General features: G+C 39.8%; 1 protein-coding gene across 4 annotated transcripts in view; it reads left to right on the forward strand.

Annotated features, from left to right (window-relative positions):
- Mtmr2 (myotubularin related protein 2) overlaps nucleotides 1-23,302 on the forward strand; it is a 54,477-nt gene that overhangs the window by 18,561 nt on the left and 12,614 nt on the right. For all 4 annotated transcript variants that reach the window (XR_008721061.1, XM_055615417.1, XM_055615416.1 and 1 more), the window contains 8 exons: nucleotides 8,061-8,166; nucleotides 12,595-12,670; nucleotides 15,020-15,114; nucleotides 15,496-15,606; nucleotides 18,027-18,128; nucleotides 19,197-19,280; nucleotides 20,433-20,582; nucleotides 21,203-21,391. Coding sequence is in view for 3 of the 4 variants with exons in the window: in XM_055615417.1 (XP_055471392.1) it covers nucleotides 8,061-8,166; nucleotides 12,595-12,670; nucleotides 15,020-15,114; nucleotides 15,496-15,606; nucleotides 18,027-18,128; nucleotides 19,197-19,280; nucleotides 20,433-20,582; nucleotides 21,203-21,391 (913 nt within the window). In the remaining variant the exon portion in view is untranslated. The remainder of the gene's footprint in view (nucleotides 1-8,060; nucleotides 8,167-12,594; nucleotides 12,671-15,019; nucleotides 15,115-15,495; nucleotides 15,607-18,026; nucleotides 18,129-19,196; nucleotides 19,281-20,432; nucleotides 20,583-21,202; nucleotides 21,392-23,302) is intronic.

Here is a 23,302-nt window from a genome sequence, read left to right on the forward strand (position 1 = left end):
GGTGACGTTAAGGGTAAATTTTTTTCCTGGATGTACATTTGAAACTTTTAGGTTCGTGGCCCTGGTAGTTGGGGGAGGGAGTCCAAAGATCAGGGAAGGGGGAGAAAGCCCATCCTTAAAAATAGGCAATGGGTGGGAGGAAATTAGGCTGTTGGTTCACAGTGTTTATGGAGGCCATTGAGCTGTGAGAGGTGAATTCAAGAAGCTTACAATAATTTTTTTTTTTAAGTTTACAAGAAGGTAAAAGTTTTAGCTATGTTAGCATTACTAGTGTTAGTAATTGTACTGAAATTCACTGTAGGAAAAGTCAAGTAGACTAATGCCTTTGAGTCTTAATAAACCCTTGAGGGAACCCTAAAATGATTTGGGTTTAAAAGCATGAACACTCTTACAAGAGTGCTGGTTATATAGTTTGGGCAAGAGATGTTTTTAGCATGATTGAGAAGCACTTTTAAGTCTATCCTTGGAAGATAACTAAAGGAAATTTAAAATCTTGAGCTTGTGACTGTGATAATAGTAGTCAGTGCTTACTTACCAGAGCTAGATTATTAGCTTATCAGAACTCCATTGATTAATGTTAAAATTCTGAAATTTTGAAGTCTTAATATAACAATAACAAAGAGAAAGAGATCTGAAACATTTTTTATTTTTTTTTCTTAAACACTTTTAAACCTTTACAAATTGCATTTATACACAGCAGCTTTTTAGACCCCACAACTTAGACCTTTACAACTTGAACTTACATATATTAAAACACTTTCTTAGACCTTTTTAACATATAAACTTTAAACATTTTTTCCATCCAACTTTGTACCATGAGACACAGCGGTTGGTTACTGAGAGCAGTCATTGCAAAGCATGTTCCCTTAAATGAAGGAGTAATAAAAAGTTACATTGAAATCTGTTTTGTGAGTTTATCTCCTTTTAGAGTCTGGTGGCAAGGTAAACTGTTTGTCTTCTCAGGTGGAGACCAAGTAGCTCTCCAGTGAAGCCTGAGGCCTGATTATTACATATGAAGATAAGGCTTGGGAGAGGAGCTGGTACATTTGATACTTTTGAATATCATCAGAGATCTGAAAAGAATAAATTATATTAGGAGGTATAATCTAAATAGCCTGTGTATCAATAACAGTGACAGAAACTTCCCCATCACCTAGACAGTTGTCCTAGGCTTCTGTGTCCTCCATGGCTGGGCAGTGATGGTAGGTCTTCAGCTGTCATATAGAGCGGCATTTAATCTTCACTTGGTATCAGAGAGCAGTGGGCCTTTGGTACTGGGGATGGTATGGAATATGGAAATGCCAAGGGATGCTGAGGGTTTGGGAAGACTGGGAGGTGAATTCAAGGCCATTATCTGACTGGAAGGAGGTAGGAATTCCAAAGCAGGGACCAATCTCCAGGAGGAGTACATTGGAGACTGTCTGAACCCATTTGTTGGTGGTAGGAGATGCCTCCACCCACCCTGAGGTGTCCATGTAGACCTGGAGGTACTTGATGTGTTTGACTGTGGGCCTGTGGGTACAGTCAGATTGCCAGTCGGTTTGGGGGAGAGAGCCTCTGGCATAGTGGGTAGGAAAAGGGGCCTGTAATAACTGGATTTTGGGGTCTGACATCTGACAGATTTTACAAGAGACAGTAATCGCCCTTAAGAAACGCAGATCCTCAGAGGTGGGCTGCAGGTGGGTTTTAACAAAGTAAGTCATGCTTGGCTGTTGGGATGAAGGAGCTAGTGTAGATAGGTCAGAATTTTTGCCAGCTGCCAGGGTGACGGGTGATGTGGTTTGGTGTGCAAGGATGTCCTGTAATGGGTGAGATGGGTCTAGCCCTCCAGTGGCCATAGATCTCACTGCCTTGTCTGCTCAGTTATTTCCCTTAGAGAAGATTTGAGATGTTGAGTGGTGAGCATGATTGGAAAATAAGTGTAGCATCTTGTACTAATGTGTTGTGGGTTATTAATATTTACCATTGATAAATCTTTTAGTTAAGCAGTGGTTAGTCCTAAACCAGCTGTAAATCCCAAATCACTACACAGAGACTGGGATTTATTTAATTAACTTAGAGCACAGTGCTGGGCAATAGTTATTCCATCCTAAACCTCCAAACCCAAGTTTCAGATTTCACCCATTATACTTGCTTTTAGTTTTATCTTAGGTCTGGTCCATCTCTCCACATGGTTCCAAGACCTCCCCTGCGGGGATTCTCTGTTCCTGCCCTCCTCACTTCCTTCTTCTCCCCTGTCTGGACCAGGATGACCCACCCTGTCCTCTCCATTGTACAGCTTTGGGGCTAGTTGTTTAATTGACAGTATAGAGAACGAAGAACATTATACCAACACTAGTACTATCTGGAGAGAAAGAAACCAGGGGCAGGGGAGAAGAGTTTGTAGGCCTTTATTCTTTAGTTAAGAGAGGAGAGGTTGTGGGTGGAGAAGATAGTGGTAGATGACCTAAGAGTTACTTTCTTGGATTCTCAAATGAGGAAGGAGCTCAGTAGCTGCTAAAGTGGGTAGTAAGGTCTATTTTTTTTTTTTTGACAGGTATGCTATGGGTGCAAAGGAAAGTCCAGTTGGACTAGGAGCCCAAGGGCATATCCTTCTTTTTCTGTTACATAGAGGGAGAAGGGACGGGTTAGATCTAGGAGATACAAATCTGGGACCAAGACAAGGGACTGTGGAACTTCTGAAAGGGCTTGGTGATGGGTGAGAGAAGGGGTTCGTGTGAGGGGCCCAAGGGTTGCTTCATATAGGGAGTGGACAAGAAGGGCAAAAGGGGATTCAGGAATGTAAGAAGCCAAATATTAGGAATGATAAAAATCTACTCTTTGATGCAGGGAATTGCAAGGGACTGGATTAGATGTTTTCTATCGAAGGAAATGGATTTGTGGGTTGGGGTAATGGTTTGTTCCAAATAGGTGACCTGAAGAGTGGATAATTGTGAGACTCTATTAGCTCAGGCTGGACAAGAAATTTAGAAGAGCAGAAGTGTCAATTAGGCTATTTGTAGAGATAGACTGCAGAGGAGAAGGTAATGTACCTATTGTGTAAGTTTAGGTTTGTGGAGAGACAGCAGATAGTTCAGAGGCCAGGGCCTGGAGCCAAATAGGTGTGGGCATTCCTGGAACCCCCCCTGTGCTACAACAGTCTAGGTGAGTTGGGTAGAGAGGTGGGTGTCAGGGTCAGTCCAGGTGAAAGCAGAAATGTTTTGTGGCCGGGTATCAAGGAGAATAGAGAAGAATGCATCCTTGGGTCTAGGACTGAGAAATGGGAGGCACCTGAAGGGGATGGTGGAAAGGAGTGTTTAAGGGTTAGCTACGACAGGGTAGAGTGGGACCGCTGCGGAGTTGATGAGTTGGAGATCTTGCGGATGGTAGGTTAGGCTTTTTAGCTACAGGTATGGGAGTTTAAGAAAGGGGAAAGATGTGATATAGTTGTGTTTTTGTTTTTTTTGTTTTGTTTTCTAAAGAGGTCAGAGATGATAGGTTTAAACGCCCTGAGGCTTTGGAGTGGGAGTGGATCCTGGGCTTGGGTGATGTACTGGGTAGGGTCTTGTAATTGGATGATGATGGGAGAATGGTGTTTAGCAACAGAGGGGTTTTGGGAATCCCAAACTTGAGAGTCCACATGGGAGATAGGCAAAGGAAATGACGTGTTAGAGCTAGTAGGTTGAGTGGTTAGGAGGAGGAGGAAAGGGGCTACTAGCAGGCAAGCTTGGGGTCAGGCAAATGAGGGGAGCAAACAAAATAGAGGCTCCAACTTTGCCTCCAAGATCCATTTCCAATAAAGGGATGAGACTGGTTGGCACCACAAGGAAAGAATGAGTGGGAGGAATACCCCCTGAAAATGCAAATGAGAGGTGGGGTCTGGTGAGGTTGGTAAGGCTGTCTTCCTACACCAACAATAGGGAAATGAGAGGTGGGTTCCCAAAACTCCATCAGGACCACATAAGTGGCCCTGGTGTCCAGGAGGAAATGGGTCACCCTGATACCTTAATGACTACCTGGGGCTCCCCATTGGAGATGACAATCAGACCAAGGGAGCCCGGGCCTCCTTCAAGTCATCATGGTCAACCCTAAAAGATCGGTTGGAGGGTGATCTGGGTCTGTTGTTCCCAGGCCACAAGAGACATGGGGGCATTCAACAGTCCAGTGTCCCTCTTGGTGGCACTTTGGTCATGGCCCGGATGGCCTGCAGTGGTTAGGGCAGACCTAGACCCAGTGACCCTCCTCCACATTTGAAACAGGGACCTAAGATCTTTGAGTCTTAAGAGGCAAGGGAGCCTGGGAAGTCACTGAAGCTGGTTGAACGGCCTTGGCCAGCATTTGATATTTTTTGGTTTATGGGCTTTGTCATCTCTCCCACCTTAAAGGCCAGTGCTAAGATATCTGCCTTTGGGGTTATTGGTCCTTTCTCCAAGTACATAAGTGTGGCCCTAATATTGAGGAAACTCTGGGTTTTGGAGGTCTAAATTGGTATAATGTAAGAGGGTCTTTGTGAGGCATTCTAGGAATTGAGATGGATTTTCATGTTTGTCCTGGAAGACCTCTTGGAGACTGGCCAGGAGGCAAATTATAAACTGATCTCTAGCTAAAATGCCTTCTGGGGTATTGTATCCCTTTGGGGATTTTGATTGGGACCATCTCAGCCCTGGCCAAGTGTGTTGTGTTTGGTAGATTTCATCTGCATGTGCTTTAGCCTGCTCCCAAACTTGCCTGCACTCTTTGGAAGTTGGTAGTTGGTTAGGATCATATATATGTTGTGGAAGGTGAGACTATAGGATTGGGTAACACACTGAAATTCTTTAATAAAAGTAGAGAGAGTACTTGGAGGTGTAAGATCCCATTTATTTATTTTTTTTATTTGAGAGATTTCACTTAATGAAAAGGGGACATGTACCTCGACCAGGCTGTTTACCCTAGTAGCCTCCCACAAAGGGAAAACTGAGCTGCATTAGGCTGGATGGGGAGAGATAGAGTGTGTCCCACTTCGGAGCAGGAGTGAGAAAGTGGGGTGGGGATTAACAGCTGATGGCTGCTGATGGGGTGAAAGTGGGTGCCAGAGTGGGATGGTTAGAGCAGCCTGTTGCTGAAGAGGGAGATGAGGAGGCCAAAGAGAAAGAGCTGTGGGGTTGAGGTCATTGGGGGTGCGTCTTAGCAGTATCAAGAATAGTGAAGGTTTCTTATATAGACTTCATAGCTAGAAGGAGGTGAGGTATGTAGAGGCTGCCTTTGAGTGAGGGTGGAAGGGAAAGAAGTCACTGGCTTTTTATAAGGGGTATAGCACATGCACATAGTCTTTTAGGAATAAAAGTTCGAGCATAAATGTTGGGGAGAGTTGTTGGTGGATGCTCTGGACAGAGAAAGTGGGTGGAAGAAACTGAGTAATATGGTAATAAACACATATAACTAAAAGTTGACTTGAAATAGAAGAATGCCAGGACAACAAGAGTAACAGGGATGTGGGGTTGACTAATGAAGTGTGTGTGCCTAGGGAACTGAGGACCAAAGTGGTATTGGATGATGAATGAAGTCTGTATAATTTGCCCTGAGATGTAGTGCCTTGCCAATTACAAGGTTCTCATTGTCTGGCAACTTATAATTTAAAGGGGAGGTGTCCCTGGCAACTCAGGCTCTCCAGTATTCTGAGGAAAGTGATTAAGTGCAGTTAAAGACTGTGGAAATAGAAAATGGAGAGTTCATTTCCAGCTGGAAGGCCTTGGAACTTTTTGGGAAACCTAGATTTTCATTGAGTCTGATAAGAAAGGTAGCATGTTAATGTTAATAAATGGACTGAGCTAAAGAAATAGCCTGTGTGGGATGACAGCAGGTTTGGGCTTGTGGAACAATTGGTAAAACAGATCTTGACATGAAGATGAATCATGAAGAAATGCGGGGCTGGGGAGGACAGTGGAAATTACTCATGTTGTATTAGTAGCCATTGGTGACCAGAGCACTGAATACACTTATTACCGGAGAAGAAAAATAAGGGTCCTGAAACAGAGCTGTGCTTCTGTGCTGTGGCCCCTTAGTCTGAGAAGCCCAGCAAAAGCAGCACTTGATATGGACAGCAGCTTTCAGCAGTCCTGCCAGTGTGTGTGTTTCTGACATAATCACAGGGTGCCCTCCAGTTTCATCATTTGCCTGAAATGAGAACTTAAAGACTGGCCAGCACATTCTTGCTTAAAAGCCCAGAACTCTAAATCTGAGGCTTTGAGCTGTTTGTTTATTTCTTGTATTTATTTTTTCACGTTGCCTTTAGTAGTTATTTGGTTCCTCGGTGCTACGTGCTACAGTTCTGTCATTGGCTTTCTAGATAATGTAGTGCTTATAATTTCTACTTGTGCTTTATTGCTTTTAAAAGTTATTATCCATATTCACTCAAGGTTGTGAGGGTAGTCCTATATGGATTTGAATTTTCCCCAAAAGACCTTGAAGTTGCTGTATTAGTAGGGTTTTATTTAGTTGTAGAGAACAGAAAACCCAATTGCAATAATTGTAGGAATTGAGGCTCACTTATTTTATGTGACATCAATTTTAGGGTTATGGGCATACCTGTAGCTGTTCAGCTCTTCTATAACGCCCTAAGAACACATCCCTTGTCCTGGTAGACTTTTTGTAGGCCCCCTGTTTACAGAATGAGTACTGATATTTTCACCTCAGGTAAGGGAAAGGGAAGACAGTAGGCCTATCTTATTTATACTCTATACTCTCTTCTAGTAAGAAAGGGTTTTCATTGCCATTACTAGACTTCCCATCTAATCTCAGTGACCAGAGTTGTCTCTTCTGGTCTTCCTAGCCACAAGAGAACTAAAGCAATTGTGTGTGTCTTCTGAGGCTCAGCACAAGATGCAATGGAAGAGGACAGGACTCTTACATGGTGTAGCAAATGAACATCAGTTAAATTGTGGCCTTAAGCTTTACTTCACCTGCCAAGGCAAACAGTGTTAAATTCATCAGAGGTTAGCTACAAACAAGAAGAACATTTTCAACCCACCAGTTTTTCTTTTTTTATGTTATAGAATTAGATGATTGTAATATATATATTATATATATTACTATATATAATATATATATTGTATAATATATACAATATGTATATATTAAAATATATACATATATAATATATATTATCATATATATAAAATTTATGATGCACTGTATATACTGTTATGGCCTACTGGTTATAACTACATCCCCCTTTCATCCATTTAAATGAAATAACAGGTGTTTTGCTTGTTTATGCAGTGATTTTATTTATTAGTTATACAGTTGGCTCTTTTCAGGACTCAGTTCCCAGGCACTGATCCTGCCAACCTGGTAAAGGCACTGAAAACTTTCAACAAAGCAAAAGCATTTCTGCAAACTGTTGGGATATAGCTCAGTGGAGACACTGCCTAACAAGCATGAAATCTGATTCAGTCCTTGGCTTTATATAAGAAAGCTCTGATCATGAAATACTGCCTAAGTTCTCCCAGAATTTTCTGGTGTGTGTATGGTGGGGAAATGCTGGGAGGAGCTGCTATCACACAAGCTTGTGAACCACATGCACATGGGGATTGTGCCAATTTTACCTTTGGAACATTGTGTCTGGTGAAGTAATTGTGCATATTGGAATGTTCTTTTAATTTTTTTACATTTATTTATTTTGTGTGTGTATGTGCTTATTTGGGTGCTTGTGCAACGCATGTGTGTGGATGTTAAAGGACAACTTGTGAGGAGTCAGAATTGAGTGTATATTATCAGACTTTGAGGGAAGCCATCTCGCCAGCCCCCTCTCTATGGATGGATGGATGGGTGGATGGGTAGATGGATGGATGGATGAAAGGAAGGCGTTCATCCAAATTATGCTTTTCAGTATTGGGGAGTCTATTCAGACTTGAGTGGCAAGAATACTTAACTTTTAAAGAACAGAGGCTGCAATTCTCCTGTCTTTCTAGAAACCACTGAAGAGGCTATCCAGAATCTACCACAATGAAAATTGCAATAAATATTGGAGTTATTATCAAACATTTAAAATTAGTCTACAAAGCACCATTTTCCAAACATACTGTTTTTCTATTTTGTAGTGCTTCCACTTCTCATTCAGAGAACTCGGTGCATACCAAGTCAGTTTCTGCTGTGTCTTCAGACTCCATTTCTACTTCTGCAGACAACTTTTCTCCTGATTTGAGGGTATGTATGCTGCTTAAACAGACTGATGATATCCCTGCTGTTCATTGTCTGCCCAGCACCATCAGTACGACTTGTAATAATTAAGTAGGTGATGGCAGAAAATTCTCAAAGCCCTCACTTTTTATAGATCATCCTAGACCAGGCCAGCAAATATGAATGCTTACTTAATATTTAAAAAAAAAAAAAAAAAGTGATTCATTCCTTAAGGTAATGCTTTTAAGTCTAAAGATAGTACTTTGTGTAATATGGTTTTCCTGATCACTTCCATAATGACAGGGAAAAATAACTAAAATGCATTGAGAACTTACAGTAAGCCAGCCATTGCTCTAAAGAGCTAAACTGAAATTATCTCTTGTAATAATTCTAGTTTTGTCACTTCCACATAGTATCTCAGATTAAGTAATGTGTCCAGGGCCTCATAGCTAATACTGTAGCTAACAGTTGTATTGTGAGTTGCATTAGTCAAGGTTCTCTAAAGTAACAGAACTGATAGGATGAAAAGCATTTTCATAAAGGGGATTTAATAGAGTGTCTTACAGCCTCTGATTCTAGCAGTCCAGTGAAGCTTTCTCTTGAAGGAAAGGCCAAAAAGTCTGGTAATTGTGCAGTCCACAAGACTAGATATCTTCATCAGTCCCTAATTGGCACTGGAACTCTAGAGAACTCGTAGAGAGCTGCTGTCTTCAGTCTATGTTAGAATCTGGAAGAAGTATATTCTAACAACAGTGAAAGAATGCTTCAGCAACAGGATTGCCAGCAAGAGTGAGGGCAAGCAGGCAAAAAGCAAAAGCTTCCTTCTTCATGTCCTTTTATGTGGGCTGCCATCAGAAAGAGTGGCTTAGATAGGGTGGGAATGATCTAATCGAGAAAATCCCTCACTGGTTACCTAGCTGCTTGGGTTTAGTTGATTCCAAGTTAAAGCCAAGATTAGCCATTACATCAGTGCTCTATCCTGTTGAGTCTTTCTGTATTTAAGTACTAGGGTGATAGGTCATTTCTACACTCTCAGTACCTTTTTAAAGTATTCTAAAAATTTTGTCTTATTTCTACCAAAATTAACCATTTCAGTGGTTCACTGTAGTACTTGGTATATTTATGGATTCATCTGCTTTTCTTTAAGCCTTTCTACAGTTTCTTTTTAAACAGTAGATACTTATTTTCATGGTTCTGAAAGATGGGAAGTCTGTTCAGGTGCTGCAGTGTCGACAAGCATATTCTTCCTGGCTTGCATCACATATTGTGGAGAATATAAATATCTTCAGTAATGAAGTTCTTTGCTGTTTAGTATTTATTGATAATAGTCTTTCGTTTTAATGAATACATGATGACAGAGTGGAGATCTATAAAGGTTCTACAATATTTGTCATTGTCTTTTGTGAAACACGGTATTAAAGGCATTTCTGCAGTTCTAGGGCTTATCTTCATAATCTCTGTGTGTGCTGTCCTAATTATAGTGGCTTTCTGGTGTGATGGTTACAATAGGGAAGAGCACGTGTGTTTAGGACAGGCTTGGCTCTAGTAACAGTGGGTATAGTCTATTGTTGCTATCCTTATTAACATGACAAATACGTGGTTTATATCTATTTTTGTCAGTTATTGGATTAATTAAAATAAAATAGGGCATAAGCTTAATTTTGAATTGTTTTGGTCTACTTGTCAGCTCTTAACTACTTAACAAAAGAATTGGTTCAAAATGTAATTTTTTTAGTTAAAAACAAAATTTACTTCTATTTTCACCATTGCTGCATAAAGCACCATTTCTCAACCTTTGGGTTGTGACGGAGGTTTGGCAAACCTCTATCTCCAAAAATATGTATATTACAATTCATAACAGTAGCAAAATTACAGTTATGAGGTAGCAATGAAAACAGTTTTATGGTTGTGTGTCACCACACATGAGGAACTGTATTAAAGGGTTGCAGCATTAGGAAGGTTGAGAACCACTGGTATAAAGGCTTCTCTCATTTTCTTAGGATACACATACGCCAGAAGTAATAAGTGACTGGCTCATGCTTAGACATAATGAGGACCAGAGTGTTCATTTGCACATGAAATATTATTATTATTCTTTTTAGGTCACCTTAATTTTAGATCAGTGTAGAGTTAAAGAAAAACTGCAAACTGTTAGTAAAGAGTGCCTACATAGTCATGTGCAGTGTCTCGTGTTACATTATTAGTGTAGCGTGTGTGTCACATTCAGCGAAGCACTCCCATTTCTGAAGGCTGCCTTTGCTTCAGATCTCCATTTTATCTGTGTCCTCTCTGCTCCAGGATCTAGCTCTCACCCAGAACATTTGACAGCTGAGTCTCTAAGGCATCCTAACACTGTGACAGTTCTAAGACTCTCAGTTTGGAGAAGCTCTGAGCAGATACTCTGTAGAATATGAACCATTTTACTCACGGTTAAACTGGGGTTACAGGCTGGAAAGACCTCAGAGATGAAATGGTGTGTCCTTAGCCATATCAGGGTTCTACCCTGTCACCATGGCTCATAATCATAAAGTTCACCTTAGCCACTTAGTGGTTGAAGTGTTGGGATTATTTAGTGTAGAATATTCTGTCTTCTTATGTTTAGTCTTTGGAAAGAAGCTGTTACATAAATAGCCCATCTTAGAGAGCTGTACCCTGCTACCTGATCCAGAGCAGAAGCTGGTGTACATTTTTTGGTACTATTAATGGGAGATACATTTCTTTGCCTTCCCTTGTTTGAGATACTTACCAAGCCATTTACTTCATTGTGTGCCTGTGAATATTAACTTAAACCTCACAGTGACAGTGCACTCAGTGTGGAAGCTCCCACTGGGAAGGTCTTTCATAAAGCCCGCACCCTTGCTGATGGTCTTTACTTTCTGCATTGTGAGATGCTCAGCCAACACCCTGCCCTGGGTGTATCACCATAATCTATTTTTCAGAGAATCCTGTTCCTTTTCTTCTTTTATACCCTGGTTTATTCTTTAACATGTAAACAATGGCTCTTGGGCATATTCTCTTTCAACTCCCCTCTCCTGTTACCCCTGCCACCCTCAGCAAGTTGTCCTTCACTTCATGTTCTCTCCCCTTGCTCTCTCTGGTTGCTGATTCTTATACAAGTAACCATAGCCACAGTGAGTTTCCCAATGTAATGATCATGCCATGTCCAGAAGAGTTTTCCAGAACATTACTTTGCATCCTCTGGCTCTTCCTGCCCCCACTTTTGCAGAGTTCCCTGAGCTGTTTCTCTGCATGTGGAGCTGGGATGAGAGGGGGAGCAGAGCATGACCGGGAGGATGGAGACATAGCTGTCTGTTTAGAGCTAAGCACTCAATAGTAACTTATTCTCAGCACTTTGGCCATTTATGACTGCATTCATTACTGACCAATGCAAAGAATAGCATCTCTGGCCGAGGGCAACACTGGCACCTGTGTACAGACAAATATTTAGGAGGCATCTGACAGCATGACCATGGTTCTGTATCTGGTTTTTAGAAAAGTGGACTATCTTTCCCTGGGTCAAGATTTAATTTAAAACTTTTTTTGTTTGTTTTATTATTTTTCTCCCAGTAAGGTTGTTTATCAGTATCACTTAATAATTCTATAAATAGTAACTCTGTACTAGGACCTAACTTTACTGATTGTAAATGCACTCTGCACCCTTAATGTGGCTTATTGGAAGGGAGTGGGCTTTGGAGTCTCCTACCATTATGATGGGACCCAGGCTGCTGTTTGTGACTTTGAATAAGATCATGGACATTTGACCTTTATTTCCTCACCTATGAAATGAGGATTAAAAACTTTATTTTTATGCTTTTTAAGGATTTGTTGTGAAATATACAGTTTTTTATATGGATGTAAGATTTTATAATTCTTAGGCATTCAAGAAATACTTGTAGAAAAATGGCAGCTTTATATTGTATGTGGCAATTGTTAGCTTATAGGCGATTCCCCTAAGCTCCTCTTAGGGACCTAGCAACAGCTTACATCATCACCTGCTGCCACCAGGTGTGCCAGGTGTGTCAGGTGTATGTTGCATATAAAAGACTGCCCAACACCCCTTTCTGTCCCTGGGCACCCCCTTTTTCTCCTTCTTTGTTCCCCCTCTTTTCTGCCATCATAGTTCTGCACCCATCTGTCTGCCTGTCTAAATGTCTAATTGTCTGCTTCTACTCCTTCTTGAGATCCTCATTCCTCTCCCTCCCCCCGGTAAACCTCCTTATACCAGATTTGCTGCATCACAGAATTTCTCAGAGGCACACGCTGGCATGGGCGTACCATGGTACTGCCTCGCGACATTATATTTAATAACAGCAATACTGCAGTTTCTATAATTTGATTTGAAGTAGTATAATACGATTATAATTTCAAATAAAAGCAAACAGTCTGAAATGAAATTTGAATGAAAAAAAATAGCCTTTGAATAAAAAATGTTTCTTTCTTACATACCCCTTCTAGGTCCTGAGAGAGTCAAACAAATTAGCAGAAATGGAGGAACCAGCCCTGCTTCCGGGAGAAAACATTAAAGACATGGGTCTGTAGTGAATTTTAAATTTTGTTTCTGACTGTGCACAGGTGTTCATTCTCCTGTAGCTTCCAGGCTGTGTGCTACAAGCGCAGGCCCAGAGCTTTGGGGAGTGTTCCTGTCTGGCTATTGGAAAATGTACAAATTTAATGTTACTCTTTTTAAATTGTTGCTGAATTCTGTGAAGAAACATTTTATTATTATAATATTTATTATTATTTTGAAATACTTCATTCAGACACTGGGGTCACCTAGCTAAAAACATCAAACAAGTGATTTTTATTAAAGTATAGCCTCTCATTTGCTATTTTTTATAGTTTTCTTCCTTGCATAAGCTGAGGTTAATTTTTGGATGAAGTTTTTATTTCCATTGCAGAACAAGCATTTGTATATAGATAAGGTTTGCTTCTCAGTGTAATACTCATAGACAGAAAACTGTACTTTATATTCTTGCTTTGTTTTGCTCACTCACAAAACAATTATTCATAGGTTTGGAGGAGTAATATGTTGGGAGGGTGAAGAAGGTGGTTGCGTAGCTAAAGTAAGCACCATCTTTGGTGTTATGGTCAGTTATATTCTTTTAAAGGCAATGCTTCATTTTCCCTGCATGTTCCTTTGGGTCTAAAATAAGCGTGCCAGAGGGAGGAAATGCCATCAGGTGGTTGGATAGCAACTCCTAAGCTTAGCTTCTTAGCACTGTTTGTCTTTCTGATCTTTACCCTGAGTAACTCTCTCCATCTTTGTCCCTCTCAGCCCTATCTATGACTAAACTTGACCTGCTGAGCTACTGTTGAGTTAGACATATTATTATCAGTATGGGGTGCTAAGTGCTAGGAGTAGTTATCATAATGATATTTGGAGTAATATTGTGAGAAAGACATTAGCTTGCTTTGTGGGATGAGGGAACTCCAGCATAGGGGGCTTCCTAGTTAATAAAACGAGAGCTCAGCCCATAATGATTTCTTTTCTGCTGTTCTAAGCCCAATGCCCGCACTGCTTCCATTACAGTGTGTAGTCTTACACAACAATCTTTGGCCACTTTCCTTTAGGTTCAGCATTTCCTGGGACTTCATCTACAACCAGTTTTCTTATTGCTTATTCTTTTCAGCTGATTAATTAGTAGGTTTACCCACATATGGGTTAATGAGTACAAGCATGTGCTTCAACCAGAGCCTCCCTCTGTCCTCCTTCATGTAAACAAGTGCCTCTGCCTCTGAACCTGGTCTTACTATCCCAGGTATCTTATTTCAAATGTTCTTAATCCTCAGATTCTATCATGCATTCTTGCCCTCAGCGGTTGCTATCTCTGTTTCTGTGCTTTTGTAATTTAACTGCCATCCTGGTTACCACATGTGGAGGTATTTGAGTATTTTAATGTAGGTACCTCTAAGTGACTTGAAGTAGACACAGTTAATAACGGTAAAGAACCCTCCACATGCATGCTGTGGCCATGACATATACACACCCATAGACACATATAATAAATGTAATAAAATGCAAAAAATTAGATGTGGATAAACCTACTAGTTAGTTATAATCAACTGAAAAGAATAACAAATAAGAATGATTCAATAAATGCTATAGTAATCAATAGTCTCAGAAAATTATAGACTGATACTTCTACACTGGAGTTACTTAGCCTTTAATGGAGGGGTCAGGTACTAAGCAGACAGTGCTATGCTAGGGGGTTAGCTTTGCTAAGAGGTAGCTTCAAATCCATGGCAAGAAATATGTTTAGCCAGGAGAACTGGGTTCAAGTCTTAACAATAATTACTGGTTCTGGAACGCTGAATGGTTCACTTTACTTTGCTGCACATTGATATTCTCATCTATCAGACACACACACACAAAGTGCACATACATTTATGCAGGCAAAATGCTGATGTACATGAAAGACAAACATTGTGCTATTCTGTCTGCAGGTTGTTCATGCCTCAGAAGTATAGTCAGCTCAAAGTCTTCTAGTATTGTGTGTACTGTGGTCATTTTAGTTTTGGAGAAATTAGTGCAATCTGAACTGTGGCTGGGAATACCAACTGGTCTTGAAAGTGGCCTACAAACTGGAAAATGAGGTTGATCATCACCTTCTTCCTGCCATTCTAACCTCTGACCTGCTTTGTCAGAGGATAAGGGAAAGGGACAGGGGACGGATGATCTTTGCTCCCTCTTGCTGTCTCAGGAAAGGCCATGCCTCTGCCTTTCTGTTTATTCTGTGGTTCTTGGATTAAGTCAAAGTTAGAAGCTTGGAAAAAGTTTAGGCTTCTGAAAGTTTTTAAGTAATTTATTTTGTCATAATTAGCCAGTCAGATTAATTTTATAGAATGTGTTAAGTAAACTATGCCTATTTTGTCTTTTTAGCCAAAGATGTGACTTACATATGTCCTTTCACTGGTACTGTACGAGGAACACTGACTGTCACAAATTACAGATTGTATTTCAAGAGCATGGAACGGGTGAGGTTTCTTGGTTTTGCTTTTGCCTGTATATTTGTGTGTATTTGGGATATTTGCTTACTTCTGATCCAATTAACTTTTTTTTTAAATCATTAAGACAAAGTCTTAATTATGTAGCTATGCCTGTCCTGTAATTCACTATGTAGACCAGGCTGAACTCAAACTCAGATCTGGCTGCCTCAGCCCTCATATGCTGGAACTAAAGGTGTATACCACCACCACCACACCCAGCTCACTTCTGGATAATATTTGATGAAAGCATTTATGGTTATGATTTTTAAAATTTGGGGGGAATAGGTATTGGAGATTGAACCCAGGGTACTGTTCATGTTATTCAAGCACTTTACTTAAAAAAAAAAATGTTTTCTTTTTATCTTGTAGGACCCCCCATTTGTTCTAGATGCTTCTCTTGGAGTAATAAGTAGAGTAGAGAAAATTGGTGGTGCATCTAGTCGAGGTGAAAACTCTTATGGCCTGGAGACTGTGTGCAAGGTAAATTTTACAATACTGGTGTGTTGTATTTGATTTGGAACTTATACTTGACAGCTGGTATAAGTGGATTGCATACTAGGAATGTATTCTTGTAGAAGCAAATGTTATTTGCCATTAAGTCACATCGCATGGCATTTAATACCAGGTCCTAATCAACACCTTTGCCCATCTTTTTCTTTTTTCTTTTTTTTTTTCTCCTGAGACAGGGTCTCTCTATATAGCTGTTGTAGAACTTGCTTTGTAGACCAGATTTACGTCAGACTGAGAGATCTGCCTGCCTCTGCCTCCTGGGATTAAAGGTGTGCACTATTACCATCTGGCTTGAGCACATTTCAATTCCAGACTTCTGTCTTGTTCTCTCAGTCTTGAAACAGTGTGTATCATCCAGAACATTTGAACATATTAATCTTAGAAATTTGTCGAATTTGGTGTTAAAATTATTGACTTGGTAACTGGTATTCTTGACATCATGACCTATGAGTATAATGGCTGTCATTTCTGCATTTCTGTCATTTCTCTTTAGCAGTAAATAGTGCTTAAAGTATAAGACAGCATGAAAGAGGCTGACTTGAAATTTTAACATTTTAGATATGTTTTTTCTGTGGACCCATACCATTATGAATTATAGTTGGGTCTTTCCTGGAGAGAGGATAACCAGAGAGGTGATATGAATGTCTTTATAGGAATATACAATGTACAAATGTGTTTTTATAGAATGGTACATTTGGTACTATAGTTTGGCTCAGGTTTGCAGTAAGCTATTTTATTTGTGTTGAAAGTGCACTGTAGTGTGGCTCTGCGTGGTTTTTTAAAATTACCGGTAGTGTGCTATGCCAAAAAACAGCTAGCACATTTGTATATTTCTGATATCAGAATTATTAAATAGCAATGAATTTACAACATTTAGTGGTTTCATCGACAGCAGTGTGTCATATAGTCCCACCTACCCTTTTGGCCTGGCTGAAGGTTCTTTTATTTTAGTCTTAATTGCTAATATTCTCTCACAGGTCACATAGTAATTGTTTCTGTATATTAGTTGGCATATTTATGGTTAACAGAACACAAGTTAAAGAGCCTGCAGTGGAGTTCAGGAGGTTTCAGAAGTAGGCTGAGAGAGTATGTCTGTAGGTAGTGAATCAGACCAGTGCCGTATGGAGCAAGCTGCCACTGGGTGTGAGGCCAGCCAGGGCAGGAAGTGGGTTTGAGTGACCAGTTAGATTCAAATGGGAGAGCCAGAGCTCTAGAAGTAGCCAGGGATTCTCAGTTCTTGGCACACCAGCTGTCAGATGATATGGGAGCTATAGGATCCAGGTGAGGGAGTGATATTTTCCATAGTCTGTTGTGTCTGGAAAGTTCTTGGCCTTGGTTTCCCTGATAGGATTTTAAAGCACTACGTGCCCTTGCTGTCTCAACTCAGCACACTGGACTTACAGGGCAGCTCCCTTACTGCTCTCAGGAATAAATCATTTGTCTGTATTGGATGTAATGAACAGGTGCCATTTCTGAGTCCTCCTGAGGGTGCAGTCACCTTTCTTCCCCATAATGCAGACATTGCTTGTAAAATGGAGTCTTCTGAGGCAAGGCTCAGGATTCAAACCAAAACTTAAAAAAAAATTATTAATGTATTATTATTGTGCAATGTGGAGTAACATAGAGTAGTGCACAGCCTTATCTCAACCAGTAATAAGACCGAAACCAAGTAAAATCAGCTTCTGACTATGTTGAAATACTTAAATAAAAATGGATACTTTAGAATAATCTTTATTCTCACATTCTTTTACTAAATTCTATAAAATAGCATAAATTTGACTATTCCTGTCATCCTGCCTGAGCATGAGAAATGGCTGAGGACACATGCAGAGTCCCTGAGATCCCAGTGTAGAGCTGCATCTGCGCAAAGCCTGGATGGTTACATCCAGAAATATTGGGACTTCTATTAGGAATGCCCCTGAAATGGAGGAAGAACTGAAGCTGGTTTGTCCTGTCTGTCCAGCAGAAGAGATGTAAAGTGACCCTAAGAAGCAATAATAAATACAAGAAAGATTGTCATACATAATGCAAATGGTTTTTTTTTAAATTATTTTAAAAATCAAGCTCTAGGAATTGAACTAAGGTTCTTGTGCTTGTGAGGCAAGCCCTTTCTTTACCTACTGAGCTACCTTTCTTGCCTAGTAGAGAACAAATGCTGATTGTGGGTATTCATCAGTACTTGTCATTGATATCCCCTTTGGCCCCACTGAACCCAGGGGCACAGGTTGATTCTCTGCCATGTGGGAGAGTGCTTCCTGTTTCTTCTGCTCCCTGGAGCTGTGTTTGTATTTTAAATGTAGATCTTAACCTTTACCCGACATTTCCAAGTAACCTCATTTGTTCATTAAAAAGGAACAAAGTGAGTTAATCGGATACTATATCTTTTCTAGGATATCAGGAATTTACGATTTGCTCATAAACCAGAGGGGCGAACCAGAAGATCCATATTTGAGAATCTAATGAAATATGCATTTCCGGTGTCTAACAGCTTGGTAAATGTGTCTTTCTAATCTGTGTTGTAATTAGTGTGAACAAACTCAGCTCAGCTGAGATCCTTCCTGTTCTGTCCCTGCACTTGGGCAGAGGCTAGCTTGTGCCCTAGGTCCATTTCAGTAATCACATTCTATAATTACGTCTTGATTTCTCGGGAAGAAGAGTGAACTGGAGATTGAACCCAGGGTCTCACAACTAGGCAAGTGCTATACCACAGAGCGGTTTGTTTGTGTGTCTTTGAGACAGGGCCTTGTGGAGTTGCACAGGCAGTTTCTCCAGCCACTGCCCCAGGAGGCCCAGATTACAGCCTGTGCCGCCATCTTGGTTTATATAGTATTTTTCTTTAGGATGTTTCTATGAGGAAAGCTTTATTTGCTTTCCTTATAGAAAGTTTGAAATCTCCTACTCTAGAGAGTTACTAGTCTAGCATTATTTTAACAGTGCTAGGTTCCCTCAACTGCATGAAAATTTCACTTCCACATTCCTGTGGAATGCATTCCTGTGTTAGAGCCAGAATGCATAAGGCAGGGAATAAATTAACCTAGTACTGGAGTTAATACTGGTTCTCACTTCAGTTGCAATTTTCTTTTTCTTTAAACAGCACATTTTTTTTCTAGTTATATGTTAAAACTCTATATGCTGAAGTAACAGCTGCTCAATGTATTAGAACTTACAGAATGGATTTCAAGCCACTTAGTTGCTGCTGTCTGGTGTTGGACCAGTTATTTGTGCTGGAAAGTAACGTTTTGGAGATTTCATTTATTACTTAGACTTAACCTATAAAAGCTAGCAAAATATTTAAAGGATATAGGTTAGCATTTGGTAAACTTTATAAATGGGCCTTTGTCCTTTCTGTACTTTTTAAAGCATATAAAATATTTAGTGTTGTAAGTAAAATAGTAATGTCAATAATAAAACAAAAACTAAAACTATTTTAAAAGGGCAATATAAAATATTCTTGCAGATAAGTAAATTAAAACACAAGTGATTATAACCCTTCAAGGACATGTTTCTGATACATTACTTTCTTAAATGTCTCTTTACACTGTTAACTATTTATTTTGCAGCCTCTTTTTGCTTTTGAGTATAAAGAAGTATTCCCTGAAAATGGGTGGAAACTGTATGACCCCCTTCTAGAGTATAGAAGGCAGGTATGTGCTTTTCTGTTCCAGCTTTCATCTTCTACATTATTTTCCTGATAAACAGTAGATCAGAGAGTAAGGAGTTCTCTCATGTCTCTTCCTTTCTGTTTTAAGTGGAAGCTAACCCTGATTTGTTTCGTTCCTTTTTATTTCTTTAAGTTGATTTCCAGAATACACACCATCTTTACTTATCTAGGAGTTTTTAAGTATAAGTTTGTCTAAAACTTCAGTATAAAGATGAAAATGGGATCAGTATGTGTAAAATTTAATGTTCTTATATGCCTTAACATCATTCATTCAAAAAAGTATATTTCAGTCAGATTAATGACAGATACCTATCTGTACAGTGAATACATGTGTTAACCTCAGATTACTGTAAAGAAGTTCACACACAGACAAAGAGAAACTGTAGAACATCAAAGTCTTAAGAATAGCTAGAAGACATAGACTACTGTGGGGTGGAGAGATAGTATTGCACACAAGCCTGAGACCTGAGTTTAACCCCCCAAAAGCATTAAGGTGAAAGCAGAGAACCCGCTGCACTTAGCTGTCCTTTGGGCTCTACAGGTAGGCTATAGTACCTGCCTTTACCCCTTCCTTGTACTCACTCTTTACAGTAATAATAATTGATTCTTTTTTATTACTGTCTTCTAAAGCAAAAGTTCAGCTGGCAGGTTGTTTTTCAAAAGTAAAGTAGAAGCTAGAGGATTGTACAATGAAAAGTGCTAGTTGCTAATCATTTACCAGTAATTATATCCTGCAGAAGTGGAAGTAAAATCAAAACATTTCCTGACAGAGTGCTAACAACCAGAGAAAGTTTTGGAGGATGTATACATATCAGCAGCAAATCAGTCATCTAATCACTACCTGAGACGGCTCTTGTGAGGGCAGAATACTGAGGTCTTTTCTGTCCCCAACCCACATGTATTCTTAGCACAGGCTGTTAGTGTCTAATGAACTGATAAGCCTGCTAACATTATATCTGGTGCCAAGGAAATCAGATCCCCACATTAAAATGTTGCTTCCTAAAACTCTGGCTATCACTTTTTGATCAGTTTTAAGATAATAGGAAGTGGAGATGGATGAGATTGGCATGGGTGGCTACTGTCCTGGTATCTTGTATTTTAGCTGACAGTTCGTCTTATGTTTATGTCAATGTAGGGAATTCCAAATGAAAGCTGGAGAATAACAAAGATAAATGAGCGCTATGAACTTTGTGACACGTATCCTGCCCTCTTGGTTGTGCCAGCAAACATTCCTGATGAGGAGCTAAAGAAAGTGGCATCCTTCAGGTCACGGGGCCGGATTCCAGTAAGTAGGCCAAGTGGGTACATCCATGGGTGCTGGGTGATAAGCCATAGTATTTATATGAGACATAGTATTTATATATCAGACTGTAAAGTTGAAACAGAATTGCCTGGCTCCTGACTCAAAAACATTTGCCCTGTGCATTAGTTAGCATTCTATATCACATATTCTTTATTCACGGCAGTAAATGTTTATTTGGTTTGTTTTGGGGTTTTTTTTTTTTGTTTTTTTTTTTTGGTCACTAAATCCAAGGAAGTAGGAAACTACAGATTTATGATGTATGACTATCTCAAAGGAGCAGATGAAATAATTCTGGTTGCAAATGTATAGATTCTAAGGACTTTACAGTTTTACTGATATAGTAATAGTAATAAAAAAAACAAGCAGGCTTTATTTGGCTTTGTTTAATGTACTTTTTTTAAGGTTAGACTTCTCAGTAATCAGTGAGTTTTGCAACGGTATCTGATTAGGAACTAGCAGAGTTGACTAAAAAGAAGGGTGGCACAGTTTCCTGGCACCCTGAGGGCTCTTGTCCTGCCAGGCATCTGTATAGAAGACTTTTCTTTAGGAGGCTCACAAGCAGGGCACAGTAGGGGGATTATCACCATGTCCCTTCCATTAAGGTTTTGTCATGGATTCATCCTGAAAGCCAAGCTACAGTCACTCGTTGCAGCCAGCCCATGGTTGGAGTGAGTGGGAAGCGCAGCAAAGAGGATGAGAAATATCTTCAGGCCATCATGGATTCCAACGCCCAGTCTCACAAAATATTTATATTTGATGCTCGGCCAAGTGTCAACGCTGTCGCCAATAAGGTAAGATTTTCTTTAGTAATTAGTTGTCACTAGTCTGCTGTTACTAAAGTCAGCTGAATTTGTACAATAGCCTGGTAAAGTGGTCAGACCCTACAGAGGTAAAGACAAAGGCCATACTGTGCTGGGTTGGTGATGAGAACGAGTTCAGTGTTTTTAACCTTTTTGAGACTACATTCATATGTATTATAGAAAAATTAGTTAATGCAGTCAGCTAAGCAAATGATGAAATGCTTTTAAATAGCCAAAACTTGTAGCATCATTAATCTTTGCTTATGTTTCCAGACCTGTGTAGTTGTGCATAAATATTTGAAGTAAAATGGAATAATTTTTCTAATTAAAACATTTTATGTCAATGAAAATTGTTAATGTCATCTTAGTGTCTGATAACTAATCACATTAAACTGCACTTAGACTTTTTTGTCCTCCCATTCTGAGTGGTGCTTGAGTGTTTGTCCTTAGCTCATGGAGGATATTCTTCATTCTGCATCTGCATAGCTTTTTTGAGGGCATTGTGAGTCGCAGGTGTTCTTGCAAGTGGTCCTTTTAAAAGGAGGTGAAGGAGGATCAAGTCATTGCAAGTGTTTAAAGCATGATTGTTTTATTGTTTCTTTTTTGTCAGTTAAACTTATAAACTTTATTGGTCTTAAAAATGAAACCAAGTTCATCCCAAAAGATTTTATAGCACAAAATTCTTTCACTTATTGAGTATTGAATAATTTGAATGCCAAAAATTACAGGCATTTTTTCAGTTCATTAAACTTTATGCATCTTTTGAAATACATTTATACTAAAAACATCAAATAAGCATCACCCATAGACATACTTTGTCATAATTTTTTGTATCACACTTTTTAATACACTGCTTATCACCAGCAATCTTGATATTTGATAGTGGGATGCATAAATGAACCCTGTAGCCAAAAGAAGTCAGATGTATTCTCTAGCAAGTGCTGGTTTCCTCTCTAAATTCCATGCCCTGAATAAAAGCAGGAGTCAGACTTAGCCTTCTGAGCAAAAACTGACTAGAAGGCAGCAACTAAGGTAGGGCAAAACATTGATGTTTCTGTAGTCACCACCTCCCCTCTTCCCAACTTCATTCAGGAAAATTCTTTACCACACATATGTACTCTGTTGCAGCAAGTATTGGAGGAAGCATTTTCATAGCCTGCTTAGTTACTGTTGTAACTTCCTGTGGCCAGGACCTAGCCATCTTCTGCCCAGGAGCAGCCACTCTTCTTGCCCTGTATTTCTTGCACAACTTTATGCTATTATACAGGTGTACACTCTGCAGTTTTGATTCATCTTCCAGGATACTCTCTTCAATGTCAGGAGTCTTATATGGGGAATCCTCATGCCTGTCCAGCTTTTCCTTCTGTGTTAACTGTCTGTATCATAGTGTGGATTATTTCTGTTTGTCCCCAAACCTTTGAGATGAGCCTGAGGTTTATTCAGATTTAGGTTCCATTCATTCTATGGGCCACTGCTGACTCTTGGATCCAAGTTACTTTGGTTAGCTTGGGTTAAGATAGTACTTTTTAAAGATACTGGTTGAATTCTTTTATCTTTTGAATAATCAAGATAAGTGCTTCTTACTTCCCAGAAACCAGAGGTGTCCCCGGCTGCTCAGGTAGGAAGTTATAGGGTGTTATATGGTGTTGGCCCTTTACACCTACTATAGGTCTTAGCACTTAGCTGTCAGGATGAAAGGGCTCCTGACAGCTTCAGCTGCACAGCCTCTCACTGTGAGCCAAGGTCACCCTGGATCTCACAGAGATCTACCTGCCTCTGTCTGGTGAGTGGGTCTGCCTAGGGATAAAGGTGTGAGACACCATGGCCAGGTTAGCTACACTTCTAAGATTAAAGAAGACAAAACAAAACCGAAAACTGTGACTTTCTTCATGCTCTTTTCTC

This window comes from Psammomys obesus, unplaced genomic scaffold, assembly GCF_907164565.1.
Source record: "Psammomys obesus unplaced genomic scaffold, mPsaObe1.curated_primary_1811, whole genome shotgun sequence".
NCBI classification, from domain to species: Eukaryota; Metazoa; Chordata; class Mammalia; order Rodentia; family Muridae; genus Psammomys; species Psammomys obesus.